This window comes from Apteryx rowi, unplaced genomic scaffold (assembly GCF_003343035.1).
Source record: "Apteryx rowi isolate R43461 unplaced genomic scaffold, aptRow1 scaffold_136, whole genome shotgun sequence".
In the NCBI taxonomy this organism is placed as follows: Eukaryota; Metazoa; Chordata; class Aves; order Apterygiformes; family Apterygidae; genus Apteryx; species Apteryx rowi.
This window is the reverse complement of record NW_020447597.1, coordinates 1,141,900-1,166,768: the sequence shown is the minus strand read 5'-3', so window position 1 is coordinate 1,166,768 and position 24,869 is coordinate 1,141,900. Positions and strand designations below refer to the sequence as shown.

The window sequence follows — 24,869 nt, the reverse complement described above, 5'->3', positions numbered from 1 at the left end:
CAGGTGACTTAGATGCCCAAATATTTCCTCTAGCTAAGGTTCTTCCCTCCTACCACGTTTTTCAAGGATACCTCAAACCATAGCCTAGAGAAGGAGCTAGCCCAAGTGAACTGTTCTAGTAGTCCACAGCTTGCTCTGTGCCAGCCTCTTGACCAAATGTCTCTCCTTTGCAATGTGGTTGTGTAAATGTTCATCATGCAATCAAAATATAGGTTATATATAAAAAGAAAAAAATGTGTTTTGATTGTTACATGAGCACGTGTCCTAAAGTATGTGATTAGTACAAATAACAGATGCTTTATTGTGTTGCTAGACCAGCACTTGTAAAATAATGAGCACTCTGCATTTTGGTGGTAAGACTGAAACTTCCAGTCACATAGTTGCAGAGAAATTGTAACATACAGCTTCAGAGAGCTACTGGACATTACTGCTGGACATGTATCTAGACATGGATCTAGGCTGTACGTAGACACAACTGCTACAGAGGATTACAGAAGGTCCTAATCTTATAATTCTATTTCATTTCTAGCCAAAAAAATCTAGTKAAAAATCTGATCTGTCTTCATCAGAATGTGTCATATCCCCTTTCTACAGAGTGGAAACTAAAGTATTCTAAGTGTTGTCCGGTTGCTTTGGCTCTGGATTCTGCTGTCATATCCTGACAAAGATATGTTCTACTAGTATCATTGCAAGACCAGCTGTTTATAATAGGTTTTCTATATGCTAGGTYTTTCTTTTTCTAAAGACAAAACAAAATTCAGATAAAGCTAAGTAACTATTGAATATCATTTTAATGAATAAATACAAGTTGTGATTTAGAAATCTGTAATGCTCTGCATATATATTTTGTTGGTTAAAATGCAGTCACCATAATAACATATTAACAATTAGTAGCAATAATTAGATTATACAAACACCTAGAGTTCCTGAGTTCATTTTGCTTCGTTGTGTTCAATGTTTGTGAGCCAAATTACATTCACACTTTAAAGTTCCAGACTATGTTTAAGCAGGCTGTGAACCGGTTTCATCTCTGAATTTCTATTGCTAGTGTAAATGATCTATTATAAGATCTAAAGAGCACACAGATTTGTGCTAAAAGGTATTTACAGGAAATACATATATGTGTATATATATATGTGTGTGTATACGTATATATATATATATATATATATAAACCCAATTCCCTATGTCTCTACGCTTTGTTACTCTAATCTGTGCAACAGAATATTTGATCAAAAAGATCTCCATTGAGGTACATAGTCTGCAGCATTTTGCACTCCTGGATGTGAGTGACTACTTGATTTGGAAGGCAATCGCAAATCAGGTTCAAAGGGCCATGCTATCTGCTTCTCTATAGATTGGTAAATGATACAGGCATACCAAAAAATGCTCTGGTCTGTGAAATTTAAGGCAATCAATTTACAAATCATTAAAGCAATTTAATGAAATGTCTTGTTGCTATTTGACATAATTTGCTTCAGACAAGAAATGCAGAAAACTCTCTAATATCCACTGTTGCTAATTTGCTCTATAGTTTAGTTATTAAAAAAGCTGATATTAATATAAATATTATACATAAATATTGGGTGTCTTCAGGAGGTGAGATTAAAATCTGGTCTCCCACACCTAAAAGATTGCACCTTTGCAAGCCTACTTTGGCAGTAAGGCATGATATTACCACTTTTTACATTTCCCTTAAAAAAAACCCACACCCTTTTGTTCTCTGAATAACTGCTAGACTATGAACAGCTGAGTTCTGCTTTTGGATATGCCCATACTCTCTGTCTCAGAGCTAAATAGGAAGCGCTCTTCTCAGCGAGTTAAGCCTGTTAGTAGGTTTTGGACCTCTTTGACACAGCTGGCCACTACCAGCAGCACAATTACAAGTCACTTGAAAAAACAGTGATTGTATTATTACTCCCCCCCCTCCCCAAGAAGGTGAAAATGGCAGTATAGACTTGATATCATGAGATCTTGCTTGGATGCCAGATATTAGATATTTTCTTGGGTTTATTGAGGACTTTCATTTTCAGTGATATTGCCTCAGAAAATGATTCTATACTGAGAATAAAGAAACTCCACTTCTCAGTGTGGGGAAGTGCTGCGAAGGTGTTTTTCAGCCCTGTGGATAAAGCAGAGTAAGACTTAATTTAAGACCTTAAGTTCTAGCTAGTCCTTCCCGATACAATCGCCTGTGTACAGTGGYGGACATCATCCTTACTGAAGAGTCCCTGCTTCATTTGCTCTTTTCTAAGAGTCTTTCTCCGTTCATCTTGCTTGCGAGCAGGTAATTTCAGGTGCACCAGGCCTGTTCCCAGCCTGTGCTGTGGCTGAGCTGACCATAAAAAAGGTCTCTGGTCAACATTCAGAAGAGGAAATGCAGAAGCATAGCCAGCATTTGGTCTTCAGCTGGTGTGCTTGTGTGTCTCAGTTGTCAAAGGACTGCAGGACCACAGGATGCTCTGGGTTTTTTCCTAACCCTTCAGTTCTTTTTTTTTCGGATCATCTTAGGTTCAGTCTTCATAGTATGTAGGTGGCAAGTGAAGGGTACTCTTACGTTTGCTTCCTGTGTATATAAGAGACTGGGTTTTCTTCTTTCTGGTGCTTGCAAAAGAAGAGTTGTCATCCCCTGCTAAGGAGAGGTAGGAAGCGATACTTTCCCTTAGGCCATAGCTGAGACAAGAGTCATCTATTGCTGCCAGTGTGCTTTCGGTATCCTCAGTCATCTCCAGCCTTTAAAAGAACAAAGCTCACTTAATGTTTCAGTTGCTTAACCTGAGCCTATTATTGTAACATTAACAATTATTAAATGGAACAAGGTTAATTTTGTTATATAAGAAAAAAAAAAAWAATTCCTGGCTCATAAATCACCAAATACTTCTGTCTCTTAGTGATCTTTTTCCAGAACAACTAGTACAACAGTACTATCTAAATATTCTTGTGCATCTGAAAAAGGAAATAACATCTATATATTTTTTTCTCTCTTTCTTCTCAATCTGTGGGAAAAATAGCTTCAACACTATGCAAAATTTTCTTACATTTGTAAGAAAACGAATATGCTTTGTGGAAGAATAGTAAGCAGTTAATGGAGGCAAGCTTACACTTCAGAAATAAGAGGTGCTTGTATTTCTGATGGTAGTTGTTTCACCCAGTTTCTGAAACCTGACYTACTTTCTCTAGCTGCAGTCATGATATCTCACAAACCTTGAACTGGGCTATATGAAAGGAGAGAAACAGGAAAGATTTATGCTGGGCCAGTGTATTCATTACACCTGTGCTGCTTTGGAGGTGGATGGCCATCATTTGAACAAGCTGGAGCCATCCCTGAGCATCGGGGCTCATCTGCAAGCAATTGCACACTAGTATACCATTAGTGGTGGATCTGACTGTAGGCATTATGGCCTGCCTCGTAGTCCTGCCCCTTGATGGAGAGGTTTCTATGGACCCATGAGTCCCAGTTGAACTGCTATGTGCCCACAATCTTAGCTGGATAGGAGAAATGATATAACTATACTTCTTACTTCTTTCAAAGTAAGACCACTGAGATTTTCACTTCACTGGAGAGCTGGACACCCTAATTCCCATGGGCTAAAATGGTATCAGCAGCTTTGAAGTTTAGACTTAGCTTTAAAACTGGTCTTAAGGCAGTCAAAACTGCTTGGAGAAGCAAATGGCTGTTTCTCCTGTGTTGTAAGTGCAAGTATATAGGAGGCTGGGGAAAAAAAAAAGTTGTTTTTGACGGTGTGCATCGCGTGTGGTACCTGTGTATGCTTCTCCAGTTGAAGTTTTTGTTCCGCATCACCACAGGAGGAACTTGGCTCATAACACCGTTGTTGGTAGTGCACTGGGTGAGGCACGGTGTTGTAAGGACGCAGCAGAGACCATCAGCAACTTCTGAACAGGGAAATAACCACACAGAAAGTTAATCCTTACCCRTTGTTATCCATTGTTTTTCTTCCCAGGTTATGCTCTAATAAGCACAGATGCAGTTAATAAACACAGATGTAGTCAATAAAAAGGGTGTCCTCAGCTTGGAAACTAGGACACAGGATCAACTTTTTCCTTTCCTCATTCCTTTGTTCTTTGACTTAACGTGCGTTGTATTTTCCACAGTGCAAGTGAGGAACTGAGACGCAGAGAGAGAGATTAAGTGACTTGCCTCAAGTCTAGGAGGAAGTTTGTGACAGAGCAGGGACTTAAACCCAAGCTTCCTGAGTCCTTAGTGAATTCTGCTTTTGCTTTCCATCCTCTCAGCTATGCAAAGAGAGTACAAAATAGATGCAGGATGCAACCACTCAGAGTGGACAGTATGTGCACCTATTTTGCTGCCACCTTACACTGCATATATTCTGCTGCACAAATAGAGAACGTCGTTGTGGAAGGCTGGTGTTTTATACCTGACATTTTAGGTTTATTTCAGAGTGAAATTCTGCATCATCTCATGGTGGAGGCAGGAGGAGAGCTAAATCTTACTACAACTGCTCTTACACATATTTACAGCATTCAAGTGAAAATGTTAATTTTTAAGTTTTTTTTTCAGAATTGTAAAGCTTTATTATTCATTTCTTTTTATTTAGAGAATAGAAAAAAAAATCCTATCCAAATTCTCACTCCTCTGTTTTCATCACTGGACTTAATTTTCTTTTTATCTCCTCACATAATGTACATGTTTTGAAAGTGATTCCCCCCCCCAGTTTCTCAGAGTGCTCTTTGGCTAACAGGCTATTTCATTTACCAATGAAATATGCAAATATGGTGGCTTTACACTTTTTAAATTACAGAGTACCCGTTACTAATTAAAACACAGAACCGACTGTTGTCTTGTAACTTTTATGCAATAAACTTACTGCAGTCCTCCTTCCTCTTTCATTTTAAAATTTTCTCTTTTTCACGATCTGTAATTGCAGCCACTTATTTCTGTCGTTTGCCAAGTCATCTTACACAGATTACATTTCCATAAATCTGAAACATTGTCATTAAAATAGGTGTCACCCACTGGACTGCTGTCAGTATAAATGACACCTGAATCTAACTTTGAGCTAACAGCTTTGAGTCCCTTGAGCTAAAGTCTACTGATAAAATCCAGCCTTATTAATTGAAAGTAGTAAGGAATAAACTAACAAAATGTCTGAGAATTGTCTGCTGCAAATATAGTTGTGTGACATAGCGGTCCCCATGGGCGACCCATCGTGGCTGCAGAGCTTGGTTTTGCGTGTCACGCTCCTATCTGTCTGCCTTTAGGGTAAATAAATGGCAGATATGTCTATACTGGTAAACAACGTGAGCCAGGAGTTGAACTCTGGCCCTGAGGCCCAGAAGCACAACTTGCATTCATACAGCATAACTTTATTTGTACACCTAATCTTTAAAGTTAGCTATGCTCTGAGAGGGGGGCTGGATGTCCCTGGCCTGTGCTAACGTCCAAAATCTACTTGAACATTGTCTAAGAAAGTGCTAGTTGGTTTGGGTCAAAATAGTACTAGGGAATAGGTCTACTGATGTGGCCATTAGGACATGCAATATGATATGCAATATCGGCATAGCCTATCTGTCTTCATTTAGCTGAGTTCTCAGGTTGGTTTCAGTTGTACTGTTGGGGTAGAATATTTGTGATCAGGATCAAAAATGAAGTCAAAGAAATAAAACAAGTTATTTCCATTACTTGTTCTATGGTAGTAGTTGCAAGTCTCAGACGTAGTCAATAATTTGTGTTCTGGACGTTTGATATATAGTTTTACAGTTGCTTATGGAAAATATATGTATTCTGCAGTTGCAATTGCTTTTACCTGAGTAGTGATTCACAAGGTCTTCAAGGCACTGAAAGGTTTGCCGTGGAGAGATGTAGTACCAGTTATTTGGAAGGCGGAAGATCCTGTAATGTTTCACTTGCCTGTGCCGCACTGACAACGAATATAATCCTGCAGAAACAAGAGAACTAAGCTGCATCAAAGTTAGGCCCTAATTCTAGATAGGTAACAGTGATCAAAACCAACGTATCTTTAAGGTGTGGTGCCATGTTCCAAAAGGTCTCAGAAATATCTGAACAAACTGAGTAGCCATCCTAAATTATACACCTCAAGTATAATGGAGGGAACCAAGGGTCCAGGGTCAGGGCCTTGGAAGTGTGGGGTTTTTTTTTTTTTTTTKGTWARKTTTKGGGGGGGKTWRKKGKTTTTTTWRKTTTTTTTTTTTTTTTTTTTTTTTAGTTTTTGGTGTCTATTCCTTTATTCTTGGTGGGATTAAGGTGGGATTTTTTTTGAAAGGTTGTAAGGGACCTAGGCCTTTACAGAAGTTGTTTGCTTTTCTCTGAAGAGGGGGACCAGACTCATCTGCTGGGGTCTCATTTAATCAGCTCCCGATAATGCAGTAGTTGATAGCTGGTAATGCAGTTCTGGCAGGAATTGACACCTTGGATTTTCCTGTTTGCTTGCTTTTCTAAAACAGTTATGCCTCGTTGGTAAGGATTGAGCATTGAGTCTAAATTTCTTTGAATTTAATAGAGGTATTACTTGAAGCTTATTAGCTCGTGTTGTATTGGAATAGATGATTTAGGGTTCCCTTCTAACTGCAATACCATGAAATTAGGATGCATTATGGTGCTGCAGGAAAAGAGAAGGTATCATAGTGCACACTGGGAGATGTACTCTGGCCACACAGCCTGGCCCACTGAAGAGACTGAAAGTGTGAAATGTGAACGGTACAATTCCCATGTAGCAACATAATTAAATCAGAATTGTTTTGGCTTAGGCTGAAAGGTTTTGATATATTGGCAAAAAGTAAATGCGAGTATGTGTGTCTGTGGGGTGGGSAAACTGATTTGCTAGCCCAATCCAGTTTAGAAAAATGGTGGGAAAAATAGTCAAAATAAAACTGTAAACACATCATTTTTTGAAAAATAAATAAAAGAACCACCTGCTTACATGGGAAATGCACTTATCAGCCACCCCCACTGCTTTGTGTGTATTTTATATCTCTTTAGCCAATCTTTTGTGGATGGAGGCAAAACTGCAACTCTTCCTCCATTTGAAAAGCCCCACTGCCGAATAAGCTTTGCATGTGACCAAAGTAAATAACAATGTTTAAACAACTGGGTCTGGTTTGTGCTGATGCCTGTGGAACTTTCCATGGCCATCACTAACCTCGTTTCCAGCACCGCTCGTTGTGTAGGTTACTGATGAAGACCAGCATGCCATACTGGGCGATTTTGACATCTCACTACATACATTATATGTTTCTGAACTGATGCATATGAAGTGGGACAGGGGGAGAATTATGAGTTGCAAAAGTGTTAATGCCTGAGATCAAGAAGGAAGAAAATCATATTTTTCTCACCTTTCCTAGTTTCACTCTCTCTGATCATGAAGGAGCCGACCTTGGTGTTGGGAAGCTGTAGAAGTTCCTCTGCTTTTTCTCTCCCCAGCCCTTCAAACAGCCAGCTGTGAAGCAGGAAAAAACAAATTCTGAAATTTGGACACCATTGAAACGGAGAGCAGCATGTGGTCTTGAAAGTGCAGCACTAGCCAGGAAAGTGACTGCAAAAATAACACTGTGGCTTTCTGTAGTTATTCTCTCAACTATTTCCAGGCGTGTTTCCTCAGTTTGTGGAGAAAATCATGCTCTCCTTTTTCATGTATGGATTTTCATTAACTTTTTTGAGGCTAAGAGGAGAAGAGTGAGTAAGGTTTGGACTTATTAGGGGAGACAAAACTTTTCAAGCTGCCTTGATTTGAGATGTTGGGGACATGTCCATATGACATATGGCATGTCTATGGCCTTAGAGATCTGTTACCTAGCTCCCAGGGAGCTGCTCTGTCTGGATTGATGTGATACGGCCTCAAGGTCCTGGCTTGAGTCCCAGAAGCTGATGATCTGAGGGCATGGCATTGAGTCGGTTTGGGAGCCGTCTCAGAGTTGGCTAAAGCATCTCTGCATTTGGTCTGTTGTTATGGACCGGGCACACTGAAAGTCTGCTACTGCAAAATATAGTCTCTGAGATGAAACGTGAGCTTTTTGTCATGTTAACCACTTTTATTAACCCAGATTTAAAATACAGTTATTCTGCTTATTCTAGGATGCAGTGTAGTCTTCTAAGTTAATTAGTTATGGGACAAGGCAGAATTAGCCCTATTGATTTTCTTCATAACTTGGTAAATTGCTGTATTTTGGCCCAACTAGTGAGTATTGATGTAACTGAGCTTGCTGTGCTGGTGTTGGAGTTACTGGCACTTTAAAATAAAGATGTTCTTGTGTATTTGATCCAGTTTGCCATCAGCAAAATAGTCAGGGCTGAGTCTTAGGAAAATTTGACGGTAACTTTTTGTTACCATATCCGTGTCCCACCTCTGTTGCAGGTGGATATAGAAGCATATTAAAATTTAAGCACTTGCATAAATCCCACAGAAGTTCACAGTTCCTATGCTTACAATTAAACAGGTATTAAAAGCTTTTCCAGAAAGGTTTTAAGTGTGTGCTTTAATGTTTTTCCTGACTGGTAACAACAGGGCAACAACAAACCTCTGAACCTTTCTTAGCTCTTCTAGTGTGAGAGTTTACATTCTTAAATGATTTAGTTTTGTTCTATTTGGTCTTTTCTTCATAAAAGTCTAGGTTTAATTTTATTCTTTGTAAATGCTAAAAACTCTTCGTAAATAGGTCCTCTTTATCAGTGTTTTAAAGTTAGAGATCAACCCAAGGAATAAAAGTATTTTAAATATTTTACATGACATTAGAGCTTTTTTTTGACATATCTAGGCAATTAAAACTAGGATTTTTCCCTTTCAAATATATATGTGTGTGTATCTTTTAAACGTAGATGTGGATTTCATGTTGTCATATTTCAAGGGAACTGAGATGTGGATACTTACAGCTATTACCAATTATAATTTCTGTCTGTCTGGTTACTGTTAGTGTTGTTTTGATTATGACAACAAATAACCAGGGAAATATATGTACATTGGGTTGAAAGGCTATAGGAAAGCATGCACTTACCCGTGGTAAACCTTTGCTACGTATTTTCCTGGAATATAATTTTCTCGACCTGTTGTGAGGGAATGGACTCTCCACCAGCCTCCTTCGCTGTGTGAAAGCAAGAAAATGGATATTGCAATATGTGGTTTTGGAGCTTGCCCTCGTTTTAGAAATGAGTTAAGACATACAGGTTAGCCTGTAACCTTCTGGGTGTGTTCTCGAATCTGTGTATTCGGAGATGAACCCAAGTTTGTTTCGCTTAGCAAAGTTGCTTTTCTAAACTTACATTAGGATTAAATTTGGACACAGAAATAAGCTATATTTGTTCCGTTTAAATGGCGTAAGTAGTAAAATATCTTTCTGTAGTTAAAAGAGGAAGGGTAAATACTCCAGTGGTTAAACCATGCTGTGCTCTGTCTTCCCACAGCCAGACTACTACTGGTATCCAAGAGAGCTAGCTTGTGTCTCAGTGTGCAGCGTCTAGACCGCGCTGCAGTGACTCCTGTAACGTCAGGGTAGAGATGCTCAGAAAATGAACGCTGTCTGCCTGGAAATATATTTTCAGTCTGATGGAACTGATTCACCGTGTGCTCTTTCCCTTGTCTTCAATGAGTTGCTGAACAGACTCCGGTAAAAAAGAAAAGGCCTCGTAGCTGAAACTAGGTGACTAGATACATGTTTTTTTTTTCCTTGATAAGTCTTAGGTTCTAATTGTGATATTGAGCATTGGATTTAGCTTCTGAGTGTCTTGCAGATCATGGGAATAAGAATTTTCACAGGGACGCTGCAAAATATCAAATGATTAATGGAAGGGGTTATGGCAGTGCTGAGCTATGATGATCGATGGGTTTTCTCCACCTCTTCCTTTGAGTTTGAATCCAAATAAGAGTGTCTTGTGTTTGAATCTCCACAGAAAGAGCATTCATATAAATGCTCCCAGATAATCCCCAGACTGCAGACCAGATTCTCAGAGTATGTCAAAAGAGCTAAGTTGGAAACGGTCAAGTTATACTATCAGAGTTATACCAGCTGGGGCCATGATCCAGAATGTGTATGCTGAGGGAAAAATGCTCTCAGCAGTTCAGAGCTGGAAACTTCAGGGCCCCACAAGTTTTGTCTGTGGGTTTCCAGCTGACATGAAATAATCTATAAGAAGTTTAAGTTGTTTTTTTTTCCACAACTGTCTCAGACAGAACCAGGARTTCTAAGAATAAAATAACTGAAAGACTTAGCTTTCCCCTTCCATCGAAACTAATATTTCTAACCCTGAAAAATTCCTGTGCTGAGTAAAAAATCCAAACCAGCACATCCATCTGGGGCTAGGAGCCACAGAAACACATAGGCTGGGAGGTGATCTAGTGTAACCCCCTGATAATTCCAATTAGATCCAGTTGTTCCTCTGGTCATGAACAGTGCCTGACAAGTGTGGAGACTGAGAAACTGGAGCAAGAGTGCTTCCCTAATTTTGCCAACCTGCAGCAGTCAAAAAATATCTGGGAATAGTTGTATATTCTGTATAGGCTCCACATATTATGTTGCTGGCATGATTTATGGATATGGTTGTCACTAATACCTTAAGCTTGTAAGAGAGTGTATGGTGTGAACAGTATTCCCTGAAAACCTCAATTCACCACAAATAATTGCTTTGGTAGAAGGCTAAAAATCTACAATTATAAGAAGAGGGCATGCTGCCTGCTAATACTGGGCTCTCCATKGTACTTCCCAGTCACTTGTGTTCTAATCATACCTGCTGTGCTGTTCTTTTCTTCCACTACATTTTGTTTCCTTCAGTGACTCGAGAAATATTATACCTACAGCTTGCATGCAGTAGGAGTACTATGTAAAAAGTTCCTATTAACTTTAATGCATTTAGGACAAACCATGCCTATTTGCATAAGGCATTGGAGTGTCTTTTCTTTGCATAAGCTGATTCAAAGCAGGAAGAGGAAAGCTCCATTAAGGCTTACTTTGGCCCTCCTTTACTGTCAGGAGAAGCGCTTGATACTGCACAACAGACAAACATGATAAAAACTGCTGTTGCAAAAACCTAGTTCTTTCAGAATAAGTTGTACGTGCAGTAGATCATACTATATAGTATGCATATAACATGCATTTAATTCCTACTGATATGTTCCCACTGATATGTCCCAGGTGTATATACTTATATGGTTTTATGAGGGCCCTTAGCTGGTGAAGGTTAGGAGATGGGCTTTGAGCTGGAGTTTCCATGCTAAGGCAATTATTGTACAATGTCTTACGCATTACACAAGCTGTAGCATGGTTTAAATATCTGGATATTACCAGTGAAGAATTCCCCTGATTTAGGGAAGCTCTCCATCAGCAAAAAGTTCAACTAGTGGTAGTGTCAGTCTTGTGATCTGTAGGTTTAGGGAGGCAGTGAGGACACTCAGCAGAATGTAAGTACAGCCATTCTGGGTCAGACCCATGGTCTATATAGCCCATCACCTTGTTGCTGGCAATGGTCATACTGGGTCATAATGGCCTTGAGAAGAGCCTGAGAATTCATCAAGCATCTGCAATGCTTCTCTTGAGTACTCCTGTCCTCCAACCATTTGAAGCTCTGAGACTTCCCTGGTTAGATAAGTTTCCTGTGAATTTAGAAACCCTCAGTGTTTTTCTCTGCTATGTGTCTGGCCTCTCCTTGAGTCCATCTGGTCTACCAAAATGGCAAAAGTGTAATCTCTCATTTCTGTTTAAGCTGTGCAAACAGTGCCCATGGGGTTGGCTGTGCACTGCTACAAGTCGTGCATAGAAGAATACCAGGGCTGCTGTCTTCAGTTTTTTCAAGGAGAGTGCTTGTTCTTGTGTGTGGCAGTATTTGCGTTATGCTTATGGTCAGTCTGAACTAATACTCTTAAGACTACTTCCTTCTGGAGCTCATGAAAGTTTTGAGTGAAACTGGTTGGGAAATCTTTGAGAAAATGTTCATTCCCACTCCTTCCCCTCCCCAATCCCACCCACAAAATGCAGAAACTTTTAATAATAAAAAAGGGAAGAAGCATTTCCATTTTTTTTTTTCTTTTTAATTAGGGAGATGTCTTAAAGAACTGATAACAAAGGAGTTGTTCAGGAGAAAGGATGAGAGAGAAAGAGATATGCCCATGCACACACACGCAGCTGATGCAGTGAAACCCAGAATCATTTTCCTTTTCTACTTGACTCGGACTATTTTTGCTCTTGCTCCATGTTTTCCACTCAAATTGGGGGAAACTTTCTCAAAAATCATTTTTCAAAGCAGAATTATGGTTTGAATCCTAATTTTGAGTAGAATCTGAATCCACCTTCTAAAACCATGTCAGGGGAATCCAAAGATCAAAGAAGAATCTGTAATCTCAGATCCTTAAACTCTAGAGATATTTACACCATGGCTAAATATCTTTCCCTGCAGACTACAAAATCGGTTCATTTTGCTTAAATACTCGAAAACCTCTTCAAAACATAAGCATTCTCATACATGCTCTTATAGGCTTCATCCACAGGGTATAGCAAGGCTTTTAGGAGCCTTTCATTGACTTTTATACCTGGACCATCTCATGGCTCAAGCATAGGAACTGTTGTGTGCCTTCATCTCCCATGGGGAGTTTGGAGAATGAAAAGAAGCACTTTGTTCAAGAGAAATGAAATTCACAGCATCCACCTGGTGCCATATGCATAGAAGATAGTCTTGCATCAGTTATAACAAAACCTAATCTAAAAATTTGATCAACTTACTCTGATAGCACACGTAGTTTTTCTCCTACATGAAATATAGGTTGGCTTATGTCTGCTGAGGGATAATCATAGAGGACAGCAAGGAAATCACTCTCCTGACCTGTTAAAGAAGAAAGAAAAAGACACTTAAAAATGATAAAGTTCTAAAGTAGATTTTTTTTTTGTTTTATTAGTTATATTTTATATAGATTATATGTGAAAAAACGCCACTCTGAAGTGTCAGTTTGTAAACCTCAAGAGCCTATAGCTTTGTAAGAAGAGGGTGAAGATATTAGAAATAAATGAAAAAAAAAGGCTTTTGATTTAATTAGAAGTAAATAATTTTACATTTCTTTTCTAGTAATTACCATATTTAAAGAACATACTCATTCTGAAACTAGCAAAATGAGTAAGTATCCATAGTACTAGGATGTAACCCTGTCTGATTAATACCACTGTCTTAATGTCTTCAGCTACAATTTTGAGCAGTGCTGATGCATTACATTTAAGAAAAGGAAGATGTGTGTTGAATCATTCCGTCATTTAACATCACTGATATTTTTCAAAGATATTAGTTTAGATTAAGGGCAATGAGAAGTCATTATTGCTTGTTATTGTCCATTTCCCATCAGCTTTGTAAATTAGCTTAATGAACAGCCAGTGGGATTTGCTCTCCATGCTTATATGGAAACTATCCCATGCTTATATGGAAACTATCCTAGAGATGGCACATGATGCATCTTATCTTCATTTCCAGAAGAAAGGTAAAATGAATTTGTACACAACTGCAATTTGGAGAGGTGGGGCCTTTTAGATCAGTTGAGAATCAAATGGAAATTAAAGCTTTAGTGAGAAATCAGCTGCCAAATATTCTTGCTGATCAAGAATTCCTCAGTTAAATATCACTGGTGGGGCCTGGGGAAGTCATGCTTATGAGTGGGGTTCATATTTCAATATCTTTACTCAAAGATCATAATTCCTGGAGGAAATGTGTATGTCTGAAGAACAACCAATAAGCCAATGCACTCCTCTGAGGTGTGGGTATATGTCCAAAATTTGTTCTGTCTGCTTTGAGGTGAGGCCCTGAATCCTGATCATGGGCATGTCAGATTAATGCACAGAGTTCATGCTGCTGAATATCTCTGCTGGTTCTCTCTTTAATTGCAGCCCTCTCAAGGTTTTGGGTATGCCCTGATATAGAAAAGTGTAACTTGCGGTAAGTCGAAGCTCCATGTGGTGTGGAGCTGTCTGCAGCCCTCAGTGGGGACCTGAGTCTAGATTCTTATGTTTGGAACTTGCAGCTCTGCACAGGACACATGCTAAGTCACTAGGGTGACTTCTTGAGGGGTGGAGGGTACCTGAACACTTTATAGTCCCCATCCTGTTCAAAGTGCACCACATTGGACAAGACGGGGCATTATGAAGAGTTCAAGAGTTTCTCATTTGCTGGGAGTCTGCAGAAAATGCTGAGAGGTAGGAGGTTCACAACACACAACACTGGGTGTTTTGAGCTCTTTGGCAGAACTTCCAGCAAAAGGGATTATATAAAACTGCCTAAATTTCTTGCTGGAAGTGGATCCCAATCCTCTACATGGGGTACCACCATCTACCGGCACAAGGGGGGACAGTGCTTTCCCTGTACCTCCGGCAGCAGCAGCTTGCTGTTTGCTAATCATACCAAGTACCGGTGTGTTTGCAGTGGTTGTCAGCTCATTTGTCCACTCGGTGCAGCTCAACATATGCAAAAATAGAAATGACTTTGGGGGAGTAGAGAAAGAAATTACCCAGGGAGATAGACACATATCTGTATCTTATTAGGTTTGTTTGTTTAATATAGATTCCTCTTCAGATTGTCTTTTTTTAAATTTTTTTAGTGAAATATAGAAACACAATCCAGAAGGAAGGCTGAGACTGGGCCTGTGTTTTCAGCCTCGGTGTCGTATGGCCTTGCAAATAACACACACTGATATATTGATAACGATGGAAGGCTGAAGGAAACATGCAAGCATGCAGAAAAGAAATATTGTCAAGAGAAGGATAACACATGTAGTTATCCTTACAGCAGTCATAATGATAATGTAAACAATAAGGAAAATATTTCACAATCGTGGTTTGAAAGAACTAAAAAGCTAATTTCCCATGTTAATTTTGGGTAGTGGTTTGTTGTTATGATATAGAGACTGGAAATAATGCAGTGGGTGACTTTACATGATTATATTCAAAATGCCTGTACGCATGTTTAGTTTGCTAGCCCRTGCTCATAGAACTAGCCCTACGATACAGCCAGCAACCATCCTTATGGATGCACAGATGTGTAGAGTCTGGAGCTGATGTGGATTAGTTTGTGGGTGTGGGTTAGTATTAGTATTATCAGGGTTTTCTCAATTGTTTCGTATCACTCAATTAAGCAGGACTTGTCCAGTACCTATRTATTATTCAGTCAACTGCCATGATTAGTCTACTGTAACCTATTATATAATTAGTTCAACCAGATTGAAGAAATTGTGTTGAATRTGCCTTTGATTGCTTTCCTGTTATGCACTAAAAATTAAGAAGCATCTCTGTCTGTGAAACTGCCTAGTACCAAAGGCTTATGAGACCTAAGCRTTGGTGTTGAATGATTTTCAACAAAGCAAAACCTTTTCCTGGGACTACAAGAAATAAATGCCAGAAAGTACATTGTGAAAGACCTGCAGAGTAAAGATAGAGTGCTATTCCCTAAATTCTCATTGCAAATTGTTAGAGAGCAGTTCTATGTGGAACGCCATTTCTTTACATAGATTTAACTTAGTGAAAATGGCTTTAGCAATGCTTTTTTTCTTTTTTAAACTTATRCTGTTATATAAAAAATGTTTTGTTTCCATACTGAGAGAGTGGAAAACAAACGCTTTTCTGCCCTCCTTCCTTGCTTTACACGGTGGTTTGCATTTCGTTATGCACTGGAGAGTGTGTGACTTCTTCTCTGCTTAGGAGGATCCGTAGTTACTTTGCTTACACTTTCACCTTTATTTTTGTTTTTGTTTCAATTTTGTACGTTAATTTATAGTTCTCAAAAGGAGAGAATTAATCGTAATGCTGGCTGCCACATCCATGCAGACGTTACCTCTGAAAATGTGTGTACTTAGAGAGAAAGTAAAGGGCTTTTGTACTACCCAAAACCTTTCAACCCTCCCACTTCACAAATAACAAGACCTCGTTTTAATTGGCATTTAAATGAAACCTCACTGGGTTTTTTGGTCATGTAAAAAACCCTGCCACACTCTACAACATCTTGCAAAACCCAGACTATCTCCTTTCAGATACTGAAGCTTCAAAACAGGGACTAAACGAATTACCCTTTTTCTCCACATCCAAATCTCACAGTGATCTGATAGATTTGATCTGATGAGCACCTTACACTTTTAAGTAGTTAAAAAAGAAGAAAAGAAAAGAGAGAGAGAGAGACTGAAATACTCTTAATGTAACCTCTCCTCCGCAGTTTGAGTGTGTAGGTTACCTCTAAAATGGAACAGCTCAAAAGTTAGTGTGGAAAAATCTAAGTACAGTTATTTCCACTGAATCAGTTTTTTTTTTTTTTTTTTAGGAGTAAAAGCTGAACATGAAATACAGGCTAGTTTCAGGTACCCACATCCCTGGATGCCTTGCAAGGTGTGAGATTGAATATTGCATGCTTCAAATGACTCATTCAGAGGCCAGACATGGACTGTGAAGCACTGCTAGAGGTGGGGAGAGACCATGGGCAGAGCATCCAAATCCAGCCCGGGCTGCGCATTGCTCTCAAGGATCAAGCTGTGCACCGCCGTGGACCCTGTCTGGGTGGGAATGAGCAGCCTGCCCAAAGCTCAGCTCCCTGCACCATCCCGGCTCTATTTTCTAGCAAAAGTGCTTTTGATTTCTTGCATAGCATATCCCGAAGCGGAAAAGGAGGGCGCTTGCACGTGTCTGGGAGGGTGTCTGTGCCGCAGCCATAAGGTGTGGCTGCAGCGTAGCGTTGATGTACTCAAATTAGATCTAAAGCAGCCAGTTCGGGGACTGAGAGTTACGCAGGTGCAGCTGTGTGCAGCACAGTAAGGATTAACCCTGACTCGGGGTCCCAAGGGAGGAAAGAGGAGTGGGAGGGCTTACGACTCCTGATAACCCCTTGCTTCTGTAGCTACCCTGTTATCTGTACCTAAATTAGGTCAGGGATGCCCATGCAGTGTGCGCTCAGTTGGAGTGCCGTCATACCTCCCGGGGAAATGACGCTTGTGCACTGTTCCTTTTACCAGGACCAAGCGTGGTGCACTAGAGCTAAGAGAAAGCACGAGGCTGTGTATTCAATGCAGCTTTTGGGCAGCACGAAAGGCTTATCAGGATCTGGCAATTAAATGCGTTCCTACTGCAGATTGAGCGTGCAGAATGCAATTGTCTGCTTTCCTCTTTCCTTTTGTATCTTCTTTCCTTGCCCTTCTGTTGCAGCCTTTCACTTTATTCTATCACTGCTTCTCTGTCTCACTGAAATGAGCCAGAATAAAACCCGCTCTTCCCAATAATCATCTGGAATGCCATAAGTCTGTGGATTGGGTCCTCCAGCTGATTTACAGTAAAGGTGGCTGTTCCTGAGCTGGGGGAAAACTTGGCGTTTGGCAATGTGACTTGGAGTTTGATCTGCTCAGGAAGGCAAATAGTTACAAACTCATTGGATTAACCCCAATACATGCTTTTAGTACTGTGTTCCTTTTCAAATACCTGTTTTCACTGGATTTGGATGACAATATTGATGCTTGGATTTTGAATTTAATTAAGCAACGGTTAAACCATATGAAAGATGCTGATGGACTAAGAGTTAAACACAAAAGAGCTATGTAGGCATTTAGATCTGCCTTCAGGTGCTTGAACATAGGTATCCGGTACGATTTTAGCTGTACAAGAGTGTCTGGGACATCCCTGTGGCCCAGGCAGAGCTGCTGGTCCACCTATGGGAGCCTTCTGGAGTGGCAGCTGGAGGTCAAGCAGGATGCGACAGAGCATCTCATTAGATGTGCTAGACACGTAGGAGCGGGCAAGCGGATCGAACCCGGAAATCCCACGTAGGTAATCTCCCATTGAGATGTCTGTGCTATCAACCTTTGCCGAGGTATCTTTTAGACATATGTTCTATTTATGTCATTGCAAGGGATGCTGTTGATTTTAAGCCTACTAAATCCTACCTTTTAGCATGTGTGTGAACTCTACACAGTTCAGCACGCAGCCCTGGCAGCTTTCTCTCACACCCCAGCTCATCGTAAGGTCCCGCTTTGAGCGGAAGCGTACTTCTGTTTTGATGACTGTGATATTTGTGACAGTGTTTCTGGGAAAATCAACATAGGCACGCTTCTTGCAAATAAATAAAYGGGCGGTTCGTGTTATGCCTCCAAGCAGCCATTAACAGCGTTCAGTCTGTGCTTTATTAGGACCTAGGGCTACAGAGCTGTCCTTAGCGATGCTAGAAGCCGGTCTGGATTTCCTTCCAGCACTAATAAAATGAAACTGTTTTCCTATCCTCTTAATAGAGAGCAGCATAACTGGACTATCTTTTATGGAAAAATCCAAGATTTTGATTAGCACCTTTCCCCTTCTCCCCAGCCCCCCCAGATTTCTGTTCTACCTTTTGGGGAGCCWTTTAGTGCCTCCCTTCTACCAATGGACGTTCATATTGCAACATAACGGCTACGGCTGTGCTTACTCTCCACCTACTCACTTCGGAGTAGCAGGTCAATGAATTTTTTTCCTTTCCCACTCAGACCCATGATCTCTACCAGGCTATGGGGGTCTTGCAAGCTGATTTTCTCATGTGTGGGTACATAGGACAGATGTGTTAGATCCTCTTTTGTTAGCTTGAGTTTGTGAAGTGCGTTGTCTTGTATAACCTTTATTGATAACTCTAGTAACATGGAAATTTGGCTGCATACTAGTATAAATGCAAGCGTCTAACAGTGGACCTCAGGATCAGCGTAATCAAAATGTCGTTAAGGTCATTAACCTTAAAACTGAGCAAAATCAAAATACACGAACAAGTTTGTATAAAATATTACGTGGAAATACATCAAAATACAGTATTTCTGTTTCCAAAATAGGTCAGTGCTTTTTGAATTGGAAGGAAAGGTCTTTCAAGGGATACTAGTAAGTAATACTCTTAATGTTTGTTTTTTAATGAAATTACTTCTTAGAAAAAGAGCTAGAACATGCCTAAAAATAAACATTGTCTACAGGATGCCCTCCTTCTCCCACAGCAAAGTCACATGCTCGCTTTTTTACATCAGGTGGATGAAGGAAGATTCATGCATTAATGTACCATATATTTTGAACATGTTTTTCTCTTGGAAGAAATTAAATGCGTGCTTACCCGTTTGGCTTGACACACTTGTTTCTGCTGAGGCTCTCGGCGTTTTCATAGTATTTCCCATTGCTCTCTCTAATTCCGTCAAAGCTCTTCAGAACTAAATCAAAGAAGACATTGAAATTAAACTTTAGAATAACACCTGCTGTGCCAACATAAAAAATGACCCAGTTTTAGTGTCTTCAATTTTATGTAGTTTTGCTTTTGAAAGCTCTTGTTTCAAATTCATGTGAGTTTTACATATTTGCTAAACTCTCACCACTTTGGTGCTTTTATCAGGGGAATAGCAGAAAACCACAGCTAGGGAAGTTGCTCAGAAGAACGTAATGTAGTAAAAGTTTCCATTACCAGTGCCCCAGCACAATAGGAAGTCACACCAAAGCTGTGCCGGTACAGTCATTTTATACACAAAAAGTTCTTCTCAACATTTGGAGTTCTGAGGTTACAAAGAAATTAGTTTGGTTGACAAATCTGTTTTTCAGCTCTGTGCATATTATGTTGTTTTATTGCTGAATACCAAGAATGTTCTTAGGTGGTTTTCTTCTGATGTAGTTGGGAACTCAGAGAACGTGGGCGATATAAAAAAAAGAAGGTAACACCTTGCCTCAAAAAGTGTTTGATCTCRCAGCACTCTTACTGCATCAAGCCAGTGGTCCAGTTTCTCCAGGATCTCATCTTTCTCTAAGTTTTAGAGGATGTGCAAGAAATGCTACATTAGGCAATCATGGAACTAATTACTGGCAGGGAAAGTTCCTTCTGGTGGCTTTACTGCGCTCTTCCTAATCCTCGCTGACAGGCAGCAGGGAGCAAAACCCTTCTGACGTAAAAGGTGGCTCAGGCTGTGGTATATTTTCAGAGGCAGAAGTGAATAAGCTCTACCTGTTCAAAATTGTACATTAAAGCAAAATCACGTGACACCGTTAGCTAATAGCTGATAATTTTTTTAAAATATTTTTCTGGTAGTTGCCCTGGGAAAATGATAACAGATACTCCAGCAGTATCATATGAGTATTTACAAAACTCTGTGAACTCAGATGCAATCTGTATCTCTCGGTCTTTTTTAGCTTAGGTATTTCAGAGATGATTACTGCCTTTCAGATGCTCCTTTTACTTACAGTAGGACAGCCTGACAATGTTAATCTGCGTGCTAACTTGAGCAGTTCTGCTGAAATCAGTGAGACTCTGTTACAGAGTTGTTCTTTGGAATAAGATTGTCGGAATTGAACTCATGCGAAATACTATAAACTCTACATCTCACAGTGAGCTTAGTGAGATCTACAGAATAAAATACAGTCCAAGAGAAAGAGAAATCATCTCTTAGCACTGATTTTGTTGCATTTTCTTACAAATGGTAATGCAAACTTCAGTTTGACTCCATCTCATCTAATTTTCATGCTCCCTAGTTCATAAAGGCTCGTCTCTGAAAGTCTCTATTCCACTGGCCCACTGGCACATTATCGTTTTTTTACTATTTATATTCAGGAACTAGCTTGTGACACATCTGTAGGATACAGCTGTACCAGCATCCTTCTGACAAGTGACAGAACTCAGCTTTCACAAAAATTCTGTCTTTGTCTAATATAAGAAGTTTAGAAGCAGAATAAAAAATAACCTTAAATTTAAATAAACTATTTAGGTATTCACTTGTAAATGAAAGGGTCTCTCTTGATAGAAAATACCAAATCATTCTCCATTTAAATACACCTAAATTTCTAATTTTCACTTCTGCAATATTTTTCCCAGTCGTATCCCACCAAGAATAAGAAGAATAGGTATAGGAATACTGTAGCCAATACTTTGGCTACTGTTGTTGTAGATGTTCCTGTCTAATATTCAAATTAGCCAGCAAAATTTCTTAGGCATGGCAATAGAGATCTCCACAGAGCTTGAAGGGTCAGCCACCAAAAAAAGAAACCCAACAACAACAACAACAGACCCCAAAACTCAAGCAAACAGGTGTACCTCTACGTGCTCCTTTACGCTGGATCTGGCTATTCTATGGCTGGGAGATCGAGTCATCCTACTAGTGATCAGAATTGTGGCAGAACGTTATTAAGGGCTTTTCTCCTACTCTTGAGGTGCAGTGGATGCAATTTTTGAATGCCCCTGAGTCACTTTGGAAAGTGAGACATAGGGTTTATACATGATGGAAAGACTTCTGAAAATTCTGCATTGCACTTGCAAACTTTTAAAAGGATGGCACATTTGAGCAAGGTACCTTCATTTGTCTAGATGGCATTCAGGTGTCTAAACCCTCAATGTTGCTTTAAAAATGTGAAGTGTTTTTGAACGTTCGCTTATACACACTTCRGAAATAAACCGCTTGCTGTATAGTTCAGAAGGGTTAAGTGCTGGAAAATAGGCACATACCTACTTGAATGTGTATTTTTGCAGAGCACATGCAAAATTAGTCTGGCAAATTTCTGCCATAGAAATTGTTGCTTTATGTGATCTTTTTCTCCTAGTAGGACCTCTGAAGTCAAAAGGAGAGAGCACTGCGGCTCAGTGCTATTATTTTAAAGGCGGAAGAATCTGACTTATGGAAAACAAAAATGTTATAAATGACTTACAGGAATAGTGAAGAGCAATGCCATTTTGGGCTTTGATGTCACTAGCGTGACAGTTTTGTGTCTCATAACATTTTCCATGCTAAGTTTAATGTCGTGTATTATAGTTGATGGCGTAAAATCTTGAAGGTGGCAAAGATCTCAAGAAGTTATCTAGACTCAGGGCAGAAGTTTTCGATTAAAAAATAAGGGAATGGAAAGCTTTGACTGCTGCTGTTAATTCACGTATCCAAAGTGATTAAAAGGAAAATGACAGACGTCAGACCTAGTTTCCTCACCAAGGACATTTGTCACTACGCATTTGGGCAGAGTAGTGGTGCCTATGGTCCAGTCAAAGATAGTGGAGTGAATGCTGTGAGGTACAGCTCTTCTCCCAGACATTGAAAATGGGATGGAAATGGCAGAAAGAGGAAGTTTTGTTTGGGAGGAGACAGAAGACTCTTTCAAATTCCTCCTTGGCAATGATATATCACTGCTTTAGGGTAGGAGTATATGAATTAGTATTGTGTTTCTAACAATATTAAACTATGATGCGCATGCCTCTTAAGTACACAGTATAATTTACAGTTTAAGTAGTTCGTGCTTGTGTAGAGTATTGGCAGCACAATACAAATTCATTGCATCTTTATATGACAAACTCTATGGTGATTTTCTTGAATTTTGAGATATTCTGCAAAAATAGGCTTACAGGAAACTGTAGAGCATCTTGTGGCTGAGCAGATTTTTTTTATCATTTAAGTGTATAGCAAAACAACAACAGTTTTATGATATCCTTTTAGAAATGGACAATCTATTCCAGGCATTGCATCTCGCTTAAACTTGGTGACAGGGCTATTGGAGTTTGGGACAGGAGTAGAGGTTGCATCCCTCTGTTGTACAAGTGTATAGCTGTGCCAGAACCAAACAAAATGGTTCACTGAGGATTATTTGTGAAGAACTAAGGAGAGACGATAGACTCTAAGCTTACCTTGTCTAGGGACCCAAAATCCTGCACGGAGGAGTGCAGCTGCCATTTCAGGTCAGAGGAATCACTGTGTTGAAGGGTTGCAACCAAGCACAGCCCTACCTGCAGGTGTGAGGGTGGCCTTTCCCACTCGCAGCCCACCTCCTCAGGCTGGCGTAAAAATTTGAATTTAACCATTATGATTGCATTTTCAGTCCTCCCAACTCTAAGCCTTTTTCCCCTCCCCTTTCCATTTGTGCATATGCTGTTTGAAAGCAGGTCGTTGAGCCGTAACTGTTTGCAAATGCAGAACCAGTGGGTTTTAGTGATCTTTGCTGTTTGTGATTTTTGCTTCCAAAAGAAAGGTGAGAAAATGTCTACAGCCCTGGTCCTGCTTTATGTGCTGTTTGTCAGTGATAGAGCTTTTGGCAAATGTGAACCTGTCACCTCTCAAGACTGGAATCTCGCTGACCTAAATTGTGGGTCCCGAAACCCTGTGGTACAATTTTACACCTTCCGTTCCTACATACAGAACATGTAGCAATAGTTTCCTCTGACAGTATTTGTTCTTTCAGAAAACGCACTTCTGGAGCATTTAAATAGCATGATACATAGGAAATTCCATTGCTTTGTAAGAACTTTTTCAAAGTTATATTCAAAATGATTGAGAATTAGTAAATATAAAATAAAAGTAAAAATAAAAAGCAAAATAAGAACCTGATTAAACCCGTTCTGCAAGGAGTACTAGATAGTGAAATTAGGAAATCTATCATGCATCGTACATCATACATTWTTTTKTTTTTGTTGCCTGATATTAATGTCTGTACTTTCAAGGTCTTAGAATTTAATTCTCAGTAAGGTTCACAGGTAATGCAGCTGTACCTTTTAGCTTGGAAATTAAAAGCTTCAGCAGCCTCCTATTTATTTGGGGAAAAAAGGCAGCTTAGTTTTCACAAATTGTATTTTTTTTCCCCATGAATTTACCTTGAATTCCTCATTAATCAAAATGTACATCCTCTCAGCTTTCAGGCACTGGTATCTTTGCATGCAGAAAGAACAATGCAATCCTGTAATCAGGCTAATTCACAGAGGCATGCAAAACCTAAGTACTACAAAACAGCACAGAAATACCACATTATGCAAACTTCTAACACTTTGAGTAAAAAGCCCACCATGCTGTCTGCGGCATTTCTCATATCTTGGGTTATTGTGAACTGCAGGTTTGCTTCAGCACCAGCTCCTCTGCATCTCTCTGAATGTGAGCTTTCAATAGAAATACTTGACTTCTTCTCCCTTTCATGTTTGGCACCAGCCCTTACAAGAAGAGTCTAGGCAGGCTTTTCTATTTCTGCCTTTCTATCTACCTACTTTAAATACACAGCCTGAATTTGGTAGTTATTCATGGAATAAAACTCTCATTTATATAAACAAGAATTGGAATATTTGATCCAGTATGCAGATAATCTAAAACRTATCAGAGTAATGATTACCTTTAAATGCTAGGCATGGTATTCCAGGTTGCAGTATTTCTCCAAAAAAGCAGTAGTCATAATGCAGCTCGCATGCTGCCAGCAAGGTTTGGCTGATCAGGTCGAGGAGCAGCCGGTCGACTGAGTGTGTTGTGAAGTTCACGCTGTCATGTAGAACAGCATTTGCCAAACAGGCCACACACTTCCTCTCTGAGAAATAAGGAAGGCTCAAAGCGTTTGCAACAGATGAGGTTCCTGTTGCAAGTGACTGCTTCAGACACTTTATCTATGGACTGAGGAAAACAAGGAAGTTCTAAACATTTTGCATCAGGGTTGGTTTGATCAGATATAAAAATTGAGCAAAATAACCAGTGTTTTACGTTAGTTACACAGAAAAGTGTTCTCTCTCTCTCTATTTATTTATTTATTTATTCCAGTAAAGTTTAGTCCCCAAATGTTTTGTTTTATGTAATTTTGCTAGTTCTTCAGGCAGGTGAGGAGAGGCACAAAACTGTCTTCCAATCTTACTAAGCATGAATGGGAATTCAAGATTATCTATGCTTTTTTACTCTGCACCTCAAAGCACAGCTGCTTGCAAATAATTCAGTGTTGCATGTTCAGTATCAGCCATGAAAGAATGTGTATTGAAAACCTGTTTATGAAGCRTATTTTCACATCAGTATTGTGCAAAGCAATAAAATAGCCACAGGACCCCTCTCATCTCAGTGTCCGAGATGGTGAAAACAAGACACTGACCTGTTAAATAACCTGACCAAAGGCACTTAGGAAAACAGCACTGGGGATATAAATGCAGCAGTTGAAGGGATTTATGGAAGTTTGCCCTTTGCTTTTAT

At 39.7% G+C, this 24,869-nt stretch overlaps 2 protein-coding genes across 5 annotated transcripts in view; one reads left to right on the top strand and one right to left on the bottom strand.

Moving 5' to 3' along the window:
• Positions 1–24,869, top strand: part of TG (thyroglobulin) — a 166,037-nt gene that overhangs the window by 103,186 nt on the left and 37,982 nt on the right. The window contains exon 42 of one of the 4 annotated variants that reach the window (XM_026057060.1): positions 9,395–11,949. The exons of the other annotated variants lie outside the window; for them this stretch is intronic. Within the exon in view, the coding sequence (XP_025912845.1) occupies positions 9,395–9,451 (57 nt within the window). The 3' untranslated portion in view covers positions 9,452–11,949. Of the gene's footprint in view, positions 1–9,394; positions 11,950–24,869 lie in introns of those variants that run through there. 4 annotated transcript variants of the gene reach the window in all.
• Positions 769–24,274, bottom strand: SLA (Src like adaptor). Its single transcript, XM_026057061.1, has 8 exons — positions 24,037–24,274; positions 19,043–19,136; positions 12,700–12,799; positions 8,989–9,075; positions 7,333–7,436; positions 5,787–5,918; positions 3,762–3,894; positions 769–2,733 (listed from the first exon to the last, which is right to left on the bottom strand). The coding sequence occupies exons 2-8, from the start codon at positions 19,101–19,103 to the stop codon at positions 2,514–2,516; spliced, it is 837 nt and encodes a 278-aa protein (XP_025912846.1). The 5' UTR covers positions 19,104–19,136; positions 24,037–24,274; the 3' UTR covers positions 769–2,513.

What these genes read in the sequence shown, in the direction of transcription:
- SLA (XM_026057061.1), bottom strand. Translation starts at nt 19,103, where the DNA reads ATGGGAAATACTATGAAAACGCCGAGAGCCTCAGCAGAAACAAGTGTG. An exon ending in AAGTGTGTCAAGCCAAACGG is followed by an intron (nt 12,800 to 19,042) that starts GTAAGCACGCAT and finishes CTTCTTTAACAG; the next exon opens with GTCAGGAGAGTGATTTCCTT. An exon ending in CCTTGTGAATCACTACTCAG is followed by an intron (nt 3,895 to 5,786) that starts GTAAAAGCAATT and finishes TTCCCTGTTCAG; the next exon opens with AAGTTGCTGATGGTCTCTGC.